This window comes from Aquarana catesbeiana, linkage group LG06 (genome assembly GCF_042186555.1).
Source record: "Aquarana catesbeiana isolate 2022-GZ linkage group LG06, ASM4218655v1, whole genome shotgun sequence".
Classification (NCBI taxonomy): Eukaryota; Metazoa; Chordata; class Amphibia; order Anura; family Ranidae; genus Aquarana; species Aquarana catesbeiana.
In genome coordinates, this window is record NC_133329.1 from 64,445,535 (window position 1) to 64,461,719 (window position 16,185).

At 45.0% G+C, this 16,185-nt stretch overlaps 1 protein-coding gene across 1 annotated transcript in view; it reads left to right on the plus strand.

The window, feature by feature from the left end:
* Positions 1 to 16,185, plus strand: part of LOC141147976 (uncharacterized) — a 488,999-nt gene that overhangs the window by 175,846 nt on the left and 296,968 nt on the right. Inside the window, exon 15 of the mRNA XM_073635132.1 lies at positions 15,414 to 15,755. Within this exon, the coding sequence (XP_073491233.1) occupies positions 15,414 to 15,755 (342 nt within the window). The remainder of the gene's footprint in view (positions 1 to 15,413; positions 15,756 to 16,185) is intronic.

Here is a 16,185-nt window from a genome sequence, read left to right on the forward strand (position 1 = left end):
TCAGCACCCATCAGTGCAGCCATATCTGTCCAAGTGTCCCTACCACAGAAGTTTGTCACCACAGCCCACAGTCACCAGTATGGCAAAAAAATTTTTTTCCGCTGAGGAGGCATACCAACTGCTTGCCTTGACTGACGAGAGCAGCGGGGAGCTCTCTGAGTCTGTGTCTGATTCTGGTTCAGAATATGAACCCGTTGTAAGCAGTGGGTCTGATACAGAATCGGAGGAAGAGCAAAGTGTGCCCATCAAATGAAGGCGCTCTGGCATGGAGGAGCAGGCTACCACAAGTAGTGCTGTTGCATCAACCAGCAGCTCCGTGCCATCCACCAGAAATGCAGTGGCATCAACTAGCAGCTCCGTGCCACCCACCAGTAGCACAGTGCCATCCAGAAGTAATGAAATACCACTGCAGCAAAGGCCAAGAACTAGCGGGGTGTCATCTCGGCCCCAAAGCGTTAGGACCCATGCCGGCCTTCCCTATGCCCTTGAAAACCCTCTGTGGCTTCCCGCTAATTCAAGAGCAGCAAACACCCCCCCTTTCACCGCCCAGCCAGGTGTTCAGGTGAACACAGAGAATTTTGCCCCTATTGATTTTTTTAATTTAATTTTTACCCAAGACCTGTTATCCTCCATCGTGGCCCAGTGCAACCTCTATGCACAACAATTTATTACAAGCAACCCTGGTTCAAGTTATGCCCGTCCCCATGAGTGGAGACCATTGACAGTGGAGGAATTTAAATTATTTTTAGGTCTAACATTAAATATGGGACTCACAAAAAAAAATGAATTATACTCCTATTGGTCCACCAAGCCCATCCACCATATGCCAATCTATTCGTCCATTATGCGAAGATCAAGATACCTCATGATAATGCGTTTCCTCCATTACAATGACAACACCCAGTGCCCTCCCCGAAATGACCCATCACATGACAAATTATTTAAACTTCGGCCACTTCTAAATTTTTTCTCCGAGAAATTTCCCCAGTTATTCATCCCCGAACAAAATATCTCCGTGGATGAGTCATTGGTCCACTTCACAGGTAGGCTTGGGTTCAAGCAGTATATCCCCAGCAAAAGGGCCCGATATGGGGTTAAGCTCTACAAGCTATGTGACCGAGAAACGGGGTATATCTACGCCTTCCGGGTGTACGAAGGGAAGGACACCCAACTGCATCCCCCTGAATGTCCGGAGTACATAGGAGTCAGCGGAAAGGTTGTTTGGGAGCTTGTATATCCACTACTTGGAAAGGGTTACCACCTTTATGTGGATAACTACTATACAAGCTTGCCCCTCTTCCGCAATCTTTACCGCAAGGACACTCCAGCGTGTGGTACAGTGCGAGCCAATAGGAAGGGATTCCCGCAAAGACTCATTACTGAAAGACTACGACAAGGGGAAACGGCGTCTTTACGGAATGAAGAGATATTGGCTCTCAGGTGGAGGGACAGACGAAACGTCCACATGCTCACAACTATCCACAACGACACCTACGTGGAAATCCCCCGAAGAAACGGCCCAATCCAGAAACCAAAATGTGTCCATGACTATAATTTGTTTATGGGGGGTGTCGACTTCAATGATCAGATGATCGAACCCTACCTTCCCACAAGAAAAAGCCGCTTTTGGTATAAAAAAGTCTCTATATATCTTTTCAGTTTGGCCATTTACAATAGTTTTGTTATTTACCGTAAATCTACAGAGAGCCCCTTATCTTTTCTTCAGTACCAAGAAGAAATTATCACCACCCTTTTGTACCCGGAAGGCGCACCAGAAAGCATTCGCTCGGATTCAGTGAGCAGACTCCATGAACGCCACTTTCCTAAAAGACTCCCCCATCATGAAACAGGCCGGAAACGTCAGAAGAAATGCCGGGTGTGCACCAAAGCAGGAACTAGAAGAGACACTGTGTATTATTGTCCTGATTGTCCTTCCCAACCAGGCCTTTGTATTGATGAATGTTTCCGCCGTTACCATACTTCTCTACATTATTAGGGAAGTATGGTAAACGTAATTGTAATTTACCACCACACCGCTTCATGCCACTGTACATACCCCTGCCTTCTCCGGAACTGACCCTGGCTTGCTAAACGACAACGCTTCTGCCTAATGCTAAACTGTACCTACACCTCTGCCTTCTCCGGAACTGACCCTGGCCTGCTAAACGACCGCGCTTCTGTTTAACGCTAAACTGTACCTACCTCTGCCTGCTCTGGAACTGACCCTGGCCTGTTACATGACCACGCTTCTGCCTAACGCTAAACTGTACCTACCTCTGCCTGCTCTGGAACTGACCCTGGACTGTTTGACCACGTTTTTTGCCTGCCTCTTGGATTGATCTTTTACCCTGCTATGCTAGTGGGAACACAGGGGTCTCACATATGTGAGGGGCTCCAGAATTGTTTTTCCGGATGAAGAAACCTAATTTTTTAGGTTTTCTCATTCCCGATTAGGGTCTGGAGACTCGGAGGCTTCAAAGAGATTTGGGTGGGAGAAGCCTCTACCCCTGTCCCCATTCTTTCCTGGCCTGCTACTTGGACCATGTTCCTGCTTACTACCAGGACTAATATTTTGGCACTGCTGGCAATGTCTCTACTTGCACTGACCCTGGACTGTATATGGACAGTATCCGTGCCTGTACTGACTATGGACAATATTCCTGCCTGCTGCCTTGGACAATTCCATTCACTGTCGCTGACCACGTCTCTGCCTGCTGCCTGGATCAGGGCTCTCCTCCTGTGACAACTGCACTACTAAAACCACAGGTAATCTTTTGTTTACCCTTTGCTCAGAAGAATGTATTTTAGGGTGTAATTCTTGGTATGTTCATGCTTTTTGTTAGAAATATGAAGGGCCTTCAAAATTGTGATAGATTGTAAGGAAATTAGATGTGTAATTTATGCTCCTAGAACGCCTGAATGTGCTACTTCAATGTCGGGCCTCTGTATGTGGCCAGGCTGTGAAAAAGTCCCACACATGTGGTATCGTAATACTCAGGAGGAGTAGCAGAATATATTTTGGGGTGTCATTTTTGCTATGTACATGCTATGTGTTGGAAATATCTTAGAAATGGACAACTTTGTGTAAAAAAAAAAGCGTTTTCATTTTTTTTCCACATTTTCCAAAAACTTCTGGAAAAAAATGAACCGTTCAAAAGACTCATTATGCCTCATAGATTATACGTTGGGGTGTTTGCTTTCCAAAATGGGGTCACTTTGTGGGCGTTTCCATTGTCCTAATGCTACAGGGCCTTCAAAAATGTAATAGGTGGTTGAGAGATTAGATATGTAATTTATGCTCCTAGAATGCCTGAATGTGCTACTTCAATGCCGGGCCTCTGTATGTGGCCAGGCTGTGTAAAAGTCTCACACATGTGGTATCACAATACTCAGGAGGAGTAGTAGAATATATTTTGGGGTGTCATTTGTGGAATGTACATGCCATGTAAAAGAAATAACCTGTTATATTGACAATTTGGTGTGAAAAAAAAAAAAAAAATCGTAATTTTGCAAAGAATTGTGGGAAAAAATGACAACTTCAAAAAACTCACCATGCCTCCTACTAAATACCTTGGAATGTCTACTTTCCAAAGAGGGGTCATTTTGTGGGTATTTGTACTTTTCTGGTTTGTTAGCGTCTCAAGAAATGAGATAGGCCTCAGTACATCAGGTGTGATCAGATGTGATCAATTTTCAGTGATTGGCACCATAGCTTGTAGACTCTATAACTTTCACATAGACTAAATAATATCTACTAATTTGGGTTATTTTTACCAAAGATATGTAGCAGTATACATTTTGGCCCAAATTTATTTAGAAAAATTACTTATTTGCAAAATTTTATAATAGAAATGAAGAAAAATTCATTTTTTTACAAACTTTTCGGTCTTTTTTCATTTATAGCACAAAAAATAAAAAACCCAGAGGTGATCAAATACCACCAAAAGAAAGCTCTATTTGTGTGAAAAAAAGGACGAAAATTTCATATGGGTACAGTGTTGCATGACTGAGTAATTGTCATTCAAAGTGTGAGAGCACCGAAAGCTGAAAATTGGTCTGGTTAGGAAGGGGGTTTAAGTGCCCAGTGGTCAAGTGGTCAAAGTCTCTCAGAAGTGCTGTTCCCCTGGGTTACACTCACATGTGTTGCCAAATGATCATCCATGCTGCACATAGAAAATCCTCTCCCAGTCTCCTTTTTGTGTCAGTATAGCGACTGTCCCACAAAGAATCTCCTGCAGTCTCTTCTCCACCTGCATATTTCTTCATAGCATGCTTCCCCTCCCCCACAGGGGAAGAGCTCCAAAACTGTACCCGAACTACATCCTTCCTTCTGGATCTCCAAACTCCCCTGCATTAAGAACCCAGGAAGCATGTGACCAAGCCTTTTATAGAAGTCCCGCCTCCGCCCAAACAAATTAATGATTGGTCCAGAGAGGTCTTCCAGAACTACCTGTCACTCTAACTTGTATTCCTCCCATCCTCCAGGCCAAACCCTAGAAAATAGAGGAAACTGTCCAAGCAGAGTGCAGGGGGTCACACCCTCCTCTACTCTAGTAAACCTCCCATGCCAATCAAACCCACCAGCTTATACCGCAGGGTAAAACACTGGCTATTTTGGCCTATTTCTACACCTAAATCTCTATTATAGCACTCACCAAAACAGGTGGGCGCTACATATACCCCTCCTTAAATCACAACTGTCCCCAGTTGTAGGAAAATCCTTTCCCCCAACCAGGAAACAATCGTTCTAACTTTCCCCACACTGAAGTGTTGTGTGCAAAAGCATAGAAATTAAACAAAGTGTAGGTGCAACAATAATCACAATTCCTATCTTATGAGTCCCTATCACTACAAGTATTTACACACAGACAGCCGTCTTGGAAGTACCTGTATAAGAAAACATAGATATGCATCCTAATCTTCACTCTATCAACACATACATAATTTTCTTGGCATGTGTAACACCATCAGGACTGCTGTTCCCTCAAAAGAAGTCTAGAGACTCCTGCAAAACAGAGCCTGTATGGTCACGCCAGGTATACACTTTCAAGTCCAAGAGCACAAACACTTTGTGAATGACTCCAACTGGGAGTTCATAACTTAAAAATATAACAGAACTACAAAGTGACAGAACAGGGTCTAGCTACGACTAAGGCTATTGCCGAAACGCGCCAGCTTTATTGTTTTATTGTCACTCTGTTGTACCAATAAACGACACTTCAAGGATTACAGTTTTGCCGGCTCTCCTTATTACTGCGACAGAACAGGGTCAACAGCAGAAAAGTGTCCTTACTGGCCAAGTAGGCACTGTGGCTGTTTTCCCTGTATGGGGAAGTCTTTTGGGAAATCCCACCCTAGCCCAGCTACTTACTTGTAGTCATAGGGTAGAACAATCAAATGAATCTTTTGTGGCAGCTCCTGCGCCAGAGTGTGCTGACCCACTTTAAGGACCAACACTCTGTTCTTATAAATAGCCATCGCCAGTTTCCATTCTCTGAAGATGTCCTGAAAACGGATCCATATTTCACTCTCTGGGGTGCGTTGGGGCTTGGGCACGTGCAGGTAATCCCACACTAGCTCTCCTTCCCATTCCTCTCTGGAGGCCTCAATAATGTCCATTATTGACTCCAGAACGTAAGGATAATCATATCCCCACTCTTGCGCCACTCTCCTCTGGACATCCCTCTGAAACCTTGACAGGCGAGGTAATTCTTTTGGCTTTCCCCTCCCAGGCAGGACACATGCATCCGGGGCCTTGCTAGCCCTCTGCTAGAATGAAGAAGTCATGAGAGGGAGTCTTGTGCCTCGTTTCCACTGAGCGGATCGGTTCGGGTCGGTACAGTTTGATTGGCCTAGAATGGTCCGGTCTATTCTGGTGAGCGTTTCCACTGCAAGTGGGACCACAAGGGGCCATACAGGGTTTAGAAAAAATGCCTCAGCATAGCACAACAGAGAGTTTTCTGTCAGCCAATCAGTGGAATGTATCATAGCTCCGCCCTAACTGAACCGTTTCATTTTCTATGGCCCCACATCTGAAGCAGGACCCTGAATGGAGCGGTTCGGTTGTATGGGGCGCTTTCATAATGGAAACACCCAAAATAGCGCACCGTACCGAACTGAACCAAACCGAACCGAACCAAAACGCTCAGTGGAAACAAGGCATTGGATAATTTTAAGGAAAGTGTGATGGGGGGTATAAAAGGCTTGATGAAAATGGCTGTGTTCCTTGCAACTCCTGTGGAAGCCTCCATGGATGTGGAGCTCTCCAGGAACACTTCATCTTCACTAGAACTGCCTTCTTCTGGGGATGACCACTCAAATAGGCGTTCAACAGACCCATACCTGTCCAGCATCTCTGGTGACCCCCAGTCTATGGCCCAGCCCTTATCTCCCCTGTCCAACTCACCCGAGATATCACCATCTCCTTCACATGGCTCCCTCTGGACAGGTTCAAAAAGGGGCTTATTTACAATGGTTGGCATTTCAAGGGAACATCTTGGGGCCTGCTCAACTACTTTGGCAACCCCTGGAGCCCTGACCAAACCACAGGCCTCCCCATCAGGTCCTACCTGAACCTCCGGCACCTCTGATTCCTTGGAACCAGGCTGGAACTCCTTTGCTGCTGCTGTGAACACAGACGACTCTCTGCCCTCTCCGGCCACTCCGGTCATCTGCATTTGAGGCTTACAAAGTCCGGTTGCGGGACTGGCATGGTAGTACCGGACCTCTTGTTGCACAGGTCCCAGGTGTGTAAGTTGTGCTCCGCAGTGTCCACAGCGGGCCCAAGCACGGACTCCTACTGTAGGTTTCTGACATGCAGGGCATAGCATGCAAAGCTGCTCCACGCCCTCTACTACTCCAAGCGCCAGTCCTCCAGTGAGCTCCAGGCGGATGCCGGTGTCCACGAGGACTTGGTCCTACTGATCAGTTTGCTGCATGGCTGGCGTACTCTGAATGCGTGTTGCCAGCTTCCTCCGCCTTGTGTATGGCGTGTGGCATGCTGACACCCTCTCCTCTAGGGCGTGGATTGGCCCCTCAGCTTGTTGGCTCAGTGCGCGAGGAACTGTAACTCTACATTTGTTGGTCGTACCACAGCGACACCTGGTGGCAGGCTTTGTAGAACTGCAGGTCACAGCAGCTAACTGACTTTTACACAGTAGAAATGTTTCTTGTGATGCCCCAAACTGTAAAAGAAATAGTCTCTGTATTGTCTCCGGTACCACACCACCCCCTGTGTCCATGTTTCCAAGGGCAACAGCGGCACCCACAACTTCATCACATTCCTAACTGTGCAGCAGGGTAAATTGTAGCAAACAGTGGCGATGCTGGCGCTGTACTCACGCCAGGCAACTCTGTATTGTGGCAAAGGTACCTTCTGCTATGGTCCCCTGGGACTATCCGGAATACAGTCACTGTAATGCTGGGACTGTCTGTGAGGTTGTTAGAGGCAACGGCCTTGCAGGAAAGTAAAATCTCGTGGGACCTCCATGAAGCTCCCTACTCCTGTGGGAGCGGCTAAAAGTTCATTCTAACCTGAAGTGCCTTCAGTTACCCCCTTTCCCTCAAAAGACATGACACGCAGACAGTCATTGAACAGTTGAACTATGTACATCTTTATTGCGGTTCCATGTTAAATGCTGCATTGCACCAGAAAGTCACTCTGAATAACTTCCAGTGTTTTTGAGTGATGAGAAATACAACTTTAAATCCAGAATAAACTAAACCTTCGTTGGTAAAGCTTCTATCTGGCATGAATTCTTATAAGGTAATGCATCTTTCCTTCCTTCTGTTAGCCACCACTTCCTGACTGTACAGTCCTTCTGATTCTAACTCCATGAACGATACTCTAAATAAAGACTTTCGGATTCCTCCAGGGTATTAGTTCTCTAAGGCCCAGCCCTGTTCTCCTGAACCCGCACACTAATCCCTATAAAGTCTTTCAGAAGTGCTGTTTCCCTGGGTTACACTCACATGTGTTGCTGAGTGATCATCCATGCCGCACATAAAAAATCCTCTCCCAGTCTCCTTTTTGTGTCAGTATAGCGACTGTCCCATAAAGAATCTCCTGCAGTCTCTTCTCCACCTGCATATTTCTTCATAGCATGCTTCCCCTCCCCCGCAGGGGAAGAGCTCCAAAACTGTACCCGAACTACATCCTTCCTTCTGGATCTCCAAACTCCCATGCACCAAGAACCATGTGACCAAGCCTTTTATAGAAGTCCCGCCTCCGCCCAAACAAATTAATGATTGGTCCAGAGAGGTCTTCCAGAACTACCTGTCACTCTAACTTGTATTCCTCCCATCCTCCAGGCCAAACCCTAGAAAATAGAGGAAACTGTCCAAGCAGAGTGCAGGGGGTCACACCCTCCTCTACTCTAGTAAACTTCCCATGCCAATCAAACCCACCATCTTCTACCGCAGGGTAAAACACTGGCTATTTTGGCCTATTTCTACACCTAACTCTCTATTATAGCACTCACCTAAACAGGTGGGCGCTACATATACACTCACAAGCATGTGTGATTAAGCTTTGGTGTGCACACCCTAATGCAATAGGATGCGCACACCTATGCCCGTAGCCACCCGACCATACCCTACCTGTCAGGAGGAGGTCGGATTAGTCAGCAGGAGCAGGACCGATCCTGGTCAGCTGTCCGCTGCACTGGTTGCTACAATAGCCAGGCGCCCCGGCATCTAGCAATCAGTGATGTCAGAGGCCTCGGCCGCCCCAGCATTCAGAGCGTTCAGCCTCCAAGCCTAGTCAATTAGCTCCGCCTCCACCCACCCACCTCTTCCATCTTCTTCAGTTTGAGCCTGAGGGAAGGGAGCACGTCTGATTTAAGGCACCTATAAGGCAGTAGGAGACAAAGGTATACAAAGTGGTTAGTTTTGAGAACACTAAATAGATCAAGTGTATGAACTATTAGGAATCATATACATCGCCAAGCCCCAGCGACTAAAATCTACCATTCCCAGACACCGGAAAAACATTATGAGTAGAAACGCGTCCAAAGCTGGGAAGGGGGGACCACCAAAGACACCAAAAGATAACCTCGCTGGAAGCACCGCCGGGAGTACAATTAAGCAATATCTGGCCGGGGGGGGAGCCCGGGGAGCGCCCATCAGGAGGCCCAAACGTCAACCATGGCAGACAAAAAGAAGAAGGGACTAAATGGGAGGGGAGATCAGACCCCCGACCACTCAAGAGATGAGTTATCAACCGAAAACGCTCTTGAAATATCCAGAATGGAAGAACATAGACAGGAGCCACAACTCCCCTCGAAAAATTAAATTGCAGAAATGTTCAAAGCACTCGAAACTTCAATCAAATCGGAGATAAGTATGTTGAGGACAGACCTTGGTAACCTATTGGCCAGAGTTGAGAGGGCTGAAGACATAATGGATAAATAAGAGCGGGAATTTTCCGAATTAAAAGAACAAATTAAAATAACTCAACAAAACCAGATAAAAATATGCTACAGGTTAGAGGACCAGGAAAATAGAAACCGCAGACAAAACCTGAGAATCCGGGGGGTCCCGCAAAGGAGGGGAGAGGATTTGAAGAAGACTGTAGCGACAATCTTCAGCCCCCTCCTGGAACTGGGAGGAGAAGACTTCCCAAAAATCGAGCGGGTACAACGGATAGGAAGGTTTGATACTAGACGAACAGAAAGAAGTCACGACATAATAGTGAGGTTTAGATTCTACGAGGACAAGGAAAATATATGGGTAAAATTGAGAGGGAAAACCCCACTTCAATATGAGGAGGCAAGGATTCAAGTATTTGCAGATTTAGCTAAAGACACACCGGCGAGAAGACGTCACCTGAAGCCCCTCTTGGAACAAATGACAAATCAAAATGTAAAATATTCATGGGAATTTCCGGCCTGCCTGCTAGGAAGCAAAGATAGTAGAACAGCTAGGCTAAGATTCCCGGGAGAGTTAGGGGAATTCTGCAGAAAACTGGGCCTGCAGGTGCCCAGTGCTGTTGGGCTGGTCTAATGAACGGTGGATAGAACTAGGAGTGGGATCGGTGTAAAACGTCATGGGGGCGAGGGGGGTCTCGGGATGGGGGGGGGGTAGGAAGAGATAATATTATTAGAAGAAAACAGTGGCGATATAAGTTCTGTTAGGAGAAGGCTAGCCCCCCCGTCACCAAGGCAACGGGGACCGGAGTGACGATACACCAAGAGCTCCACCTTTGGAGGTGGAGACCAATGGAGGGTCACGATGTGTGTGACCCTCATTGGCCTAAGGGTCCAGTGGGGACCAACTGGGGGGTGGGGTAGGGGGGGGTAGGGGAGGGGGGCCCACCCCAGCCTCAATACTAAGAAAGTGGGACATCTCTCCAAGGTCTAAGGTGAAGGGCGTATATAGGAGGGTAGAAAAATGGCATTGACCACAATAAAATTCACAACATATAATGTCAAAGGCCTAAACATGACCAATAAAAGACGAAATATCTTTAATGAGCTTAAGTTACTAGGATCAGAAGTGTTTTTTCTTCAGGAAACACATAATTCACATCAATCGAGACTAAGATTGTTTTCAAATGAATATCCGATTTGGTACCAAGGAGATACCATTTCAAATAGAACACGGGGGTAGCTATCGGATTCGCAAAAAGAACAAGGTTTGTGCTGGAGGATAGATTGGTAGATCCAGAAGGTAGATACCTATTCCTTAGAGGCAGATTGAACGAAGGGGAATATACACTAGCTTATATTTACACACCTAATAAAAATCCGATGAAATATTTGGTGAACACCTTGGGGAAATTAATGGAGTTTAGGAAAGGGCATTTTATACTAATGGGAGATCTTAACTTCTGTATGGACCCAGGATTAGACAGTACGGCCCGAGCTCAGGGGAAAAATAACGTACAATTGAGGGAGGAAAAGCAAAAACTCTCCATTTACCAGTTGGTGGACATATGGAGAGTTCAACATCCAGGAAAAAGGGACTACACATTTTATTCCCCTGTACACGGGTCCCGGACATACTCCTGGATCGACTACGGAATATTGGACCATAGGGAGATTGACCAGGTGGTGGACTCTAGGATAGGAAATATAACCTATTCAGACCATGCACCAATGACCATGGAAATGACAATAGGTGGAGGACTGGGTTACTCAGGACAGTGGCGTTTAAACGAGGAACTGATTAGAGAGGATGAGGGGTTTGACAGAATCAGAAAGGAATTGGAGAATTACTTTGCTGTAAATGACACTGGAGATGTATCAGGGTCCACCCTGTGGGAGGCTCATAAAGCCTACATAAGAGGGGTCCTAATAGAGATGGGGGCGAGGAAGAAAAAAAGATTTGCGAGAAAATTCAAAAACTAACGGTAGATTTAGCTAGACTGGAACAAAAACACAAAAAACAACTGGGCCAGCTCTCTCAAGAGATACATCAACAGATGGTAATCAACAGAAGGGCAGAGTTGAAAACGGTAATGGAGCAAGAATCTAGAGCAACATACAGCAAGATAGTATGGGAAAGATATCGATGGGGCAACAAACCAAGTAAACATCTAGCGAAAATGGTACAAAAGAAGAAAGCTAGGAACTTCATAGAGAAAATCCAGACTAAAGAGGGCCATATGGAGTACTCATCTAGAAAGGTAGCGGATATCTTTAAGAATTATTACCAGGAGTTATACTCAGTCTCTAAACAAGACACCCACCTAAATAATAGGAGAGTAAGAAATAACAATTATCTAAAGAAGGCGACGCTCCCTAAGATTACAGATGTGGTTAGAGAACTCTTGGAAATGCCAATTTCTGAAGAGGAAATAAGAAAAGCACTAGCAGGAATGGCCCCTGGGAAAAGCCCTGGCCCGGACGGGTTTACACCGCTCTATTATAAAAAAATTCAAAGAAATATTAGTCCCTAGGTTGTGTCACTACATGAATGGGCTGGGAGATAGCTACGAGATGAGTAGGGAGGCTTTGAAGGCCTCCATCACAATCATACTGAAAGAGGGTAAAGAGAAAACACTATGCTCAAGCTATCGCCCTATCTCTCTGCTCAACACCGATACAAAACTATATGCAAAGGTCTTGGCAGAGAGGTTAAAGGAGTTAATGAACTCCCTGGTTAACCCAGACCAGGTGGGGTTTGTCCCTAAAAGAGAAGGGAGGGACAACGATGGGTCAGGACACTACTCCTGCTGCAAAAAATTAAGGAGAGTGGACCCCCAGGGCTACTTCTGTCAATCGACGCCGAAAAGGCTTTTGACAGAGTAGACTGGGGGTTCACGATACAGACTTTGGAGACTATGGGACTAGGACCTAAAATTATCCAGAGGATTTAAACTCTGTATCACCACCCAACCACCGTAATAAGAGTGAATGGATTAATGTCTCAACCATTTGAGATGGAAAACGGCACGAGGCAGGGGTGCCCCCTGTCCCCGTTGCTCTTTGTCCTGACTATGGAACCCCTCCTGGCAACAATACGTAGAGACCCCGACATAAGAGGTATTAAGGTGGGAGAGGATGAACATAAAATCGCAGCATTTGCTGATGATGTGCTGTTCTATATAACGGACCCGTTGACCTCTATGCCCAAGCTAGTAAAAGCCCTGAGGAAATATGGAGAGGTATCTAATTTCCAAATAAACTTGGTAAAGTCGTAAATATTAAATATAAATCTAAGCAAGACAGAAGTAGAGATCTTGAAAAAAAGAGTTTAGCTTTAGATGGACCAAGGAACTAAGGTACCTTGGAATTAAACTAGTTAACTCAATTGAGAAGATATATACTATAAATTATCTACCCCTACTTGACGTAGTCAGACTCGACTGTAAAAGATTCGCCAGTAAGCCCCTCTCATGGATAGGCCGCATCAGTGTCATCAAAATGGTCCTACTCCCTAAAATTATGTACCAATTCCAGATGATACCACTACCACTCCCCCTATACTACTTAAGAAAGCTAAAAAAAATAATAATGAATTTTATATGGAAAAATAAAAGACCCAGAGTCTCCTTCCAGATCTTAAAACAAAGGAAAATAAATGGCGGCCTGGCCCTGCCAGATATCCAGAACTACTATAAAGCCGTAGTTTTGTCAAGAATGGTTGAATGGGCAAAGAGAGAAAATGAAAAAAGGTGGGTAAAAATAGAGGAAAGCCTTAGTAAAACACAATTGGGAAGCATCATTTGGAACCCTCCACACTTTAGAATTATAGATAACAGCACACACGCAATAACACGAAATGTCTTTAAAATTTGGGATGGGGTATACAAGAAAGTTAATGGGAAATATAACTTACCGTTACTCGCACTAAAAGACAATAATTTTTTTGCACCGAGAACAGAAATTATAGGAGGAAAGGAAGCACTTTGGGGGAATACACAATTAAGAGAAATTATTAAAGAAGGTAAAATCATGACACTTCAACAACTCAGACACGGGAGGGTGGCACAGGGGATGGATGAGTGGCGGTACCTCCAATTGAGTCACTTTGTGAACAAATTACCACATCCTATTAGGGCTGGGGAAAAATTTACAGACTTCGAAAGGTTGTGCGACATGGAAGACCCGAGAAATATAGTTTCTAAAATATATAAAATCTTGACGAGAGAAAAATTGGAGATGCCGCCATTTATGGGTAAATGGGAGAGGGAGCTTGGCACAAAGAAGGATGAAAACACAATTAGAAGAATTTTGAAAATGATTTTCAACTCAGCAACAGACGTACGAACGGCAGAAATGAATTATAAATGCATAAGTAGAAGTTATTTAACTACAGAGATAACAAGTAAATATCAGAATGGGTCGGCATACTGCTGGCGGGACTGCCAAGAAGTAGGAACAATGGGGCACCTCTGGTGGAATTGCCCTAAAATAAAAAACTTCTGGAAGAAGATTCTCGCTTTAATTAAGAAAATTACGGAAATAGAAGTGGTAGAAGACCCCTGGGAGGTTTTGTTTCATGGGGGAGAAGGAGATATAAATAAATATAAGCGGTCACTGGTTCCTCATCTTTTAAACGCTGCAAAGAGATTGATACCGAAGAGTTGGCAGAGCAGGGAGAGCCCAGAGACATGGGAGTGGATAGACGCAGTAGAGGAAATATATAACATGGAGACTTTGGCGAGCATGATAGATGAAACAAGAAGTGTGAATTTAGATGCGTGGGAGTGTTGGAAAAAATTAAAAAAACTTGGAGCTACGCTAAAGAACTGAAAGCCTTAGACTAGAGAAGGAGAGTAGAAGAAGAAAAGACCTTGGAGAGGAGAGGAAAGGGAAGGTTTGGAGCTGGGAGGGAGGGTGTGGGTGGGAAGGGAAAACAAGAAGAGAGGAGTTCAGTAATGGTAATTGGGCTTGTTTAATCCTCTATGGGACGTGTCATGTAATAGATACAGTATATTATTTTTTGTTTTTACTACTTTGATATGGCAAAGTGCCACGATGATGAGACATTTAGAGGGAGATTAAAGAAAAATGAACTGCAAAGTTGATTTGAGCCCCTTGAAAAGGTCGACTGAAGTGGCAGAAAAAAAAAAATCGCAATAAGCGTATATTGATTGATTTGCGCAAAAGTTATAGCTTTTACAAAATAGGGAATAGATTTATGGCATTTTTCCTCTGATAAATTTATTTTAGTTATCATGATATAGAATAATGAATGTGGGGGCCTTTTGGTGGGCATCATGGTAGACCTCAATAGGAAAAAAAAATGTTACCGTTACATGCACCGGTACCTCTGGATTAGATGTGTATGCAGCCTAACTGGTGCTCAGCCCGAACTTATGCTTGGGCCGAACCGTTCACCCATCCCTACTTACAACTACCACAGCTCCCCGCCCCCAGATCACATGACTAAAACTGTTAACTGTTTACTAACATGCATAAGGAACTAGGCATAACAATTGAACTTTAGATATAACATAAAGCATACAAATCATTACAGTTATGATTCTGCTCCCCAAGGAAGGACTTTTTTCCCAGAGTTCAGCTTCAAACTAGTTTGTCTTTCACTCTATGTCATCATAATATCAAACAAGGGTGATTGCTCCAAAAATAGACGCATCCACCCTGATTTGATCTTTATAACACATGGATAATTATCAACAAGTCTCCCAGCTGGCTCCCCCCTGTGCATGCGTGAGGCACAGCGGCATGTGGGACATGTGATTTAGTTTGAGGAGGTTGAGGGCGAGGAAGAAGGGGGCAAGCTTATGTAATTCTCACCTAGATGAGAATTGCAGAAGTGGGAATGGGTGGCTGCCACAGGTGGAGGAGGGGGGGGGGGGGGAGCAGCACTTTCTGAACCAGACATGTACAATTTCCAGAATCATACATCCACTTCAGAGCTCCCCTTCTGTTCTGTTATCTTATGTTAATCCAGTCAGTGCAGCACATAATATATAACTGGGTTTTACTTTTTGATTTGTGTAGACTTTCCCTGGAGGCCACAGGTGGAGATGTCAGTCCTGAGGATCGGTGAAGAAGCCACCATACAATGCACAATAACAAAATGCTTCCCGAATGCAGGAAATCTTGCCTGGTTCAGAAAAGACAAGCAATCCGGAGAAATGTATCCTGTGGTTTCAGATGGGATGTACAGAATTACTACTATTCCACTAGAGAGACAGAGTGATAAGCTGTATGGGTATAAATCATGTGTGACCTTCTCCCCCTCTCTGGAGAGAGATCAGGGTGTGGAATATATCTGCAGGGTGGAACATCCCAGCCTGGAGATACCAATAGAGAGGAGTACAGGAGCTCTGCAAGTCACCGGTGAGTACCACATACACTGCAATAAGAGATTCTGAGTGTGCAGTTTATTACTGGTATAAAAAGCTCATTCCCTGCATTACATTGCACTGCATCCATGTCATTGTATAGGATGGTGTGCTCTGTAGTACTGAGTTGGGTTGCAATGGCAACAGGTGACAGATGTACCAATAAATGGCAATAGGTGACCATGTACCCACTACTGGCAATAGGTGACCATGTACCCACTACTGGCAATAGGTGGCCATATACCAAGCAATGGCAATAGGTGACCTTGTTCTAAAGAACTAGCAATAGGTGACCATGTTCCAAGAAATGGCAATAGGTAATCATGTACCAAGCAATGGCAATAGGTGACCATGTACCCACTACTGGCAATAGGTGACCATCTACTAAGTACGGGGACTATGCACCTAGCAATGGCAATAGGTGA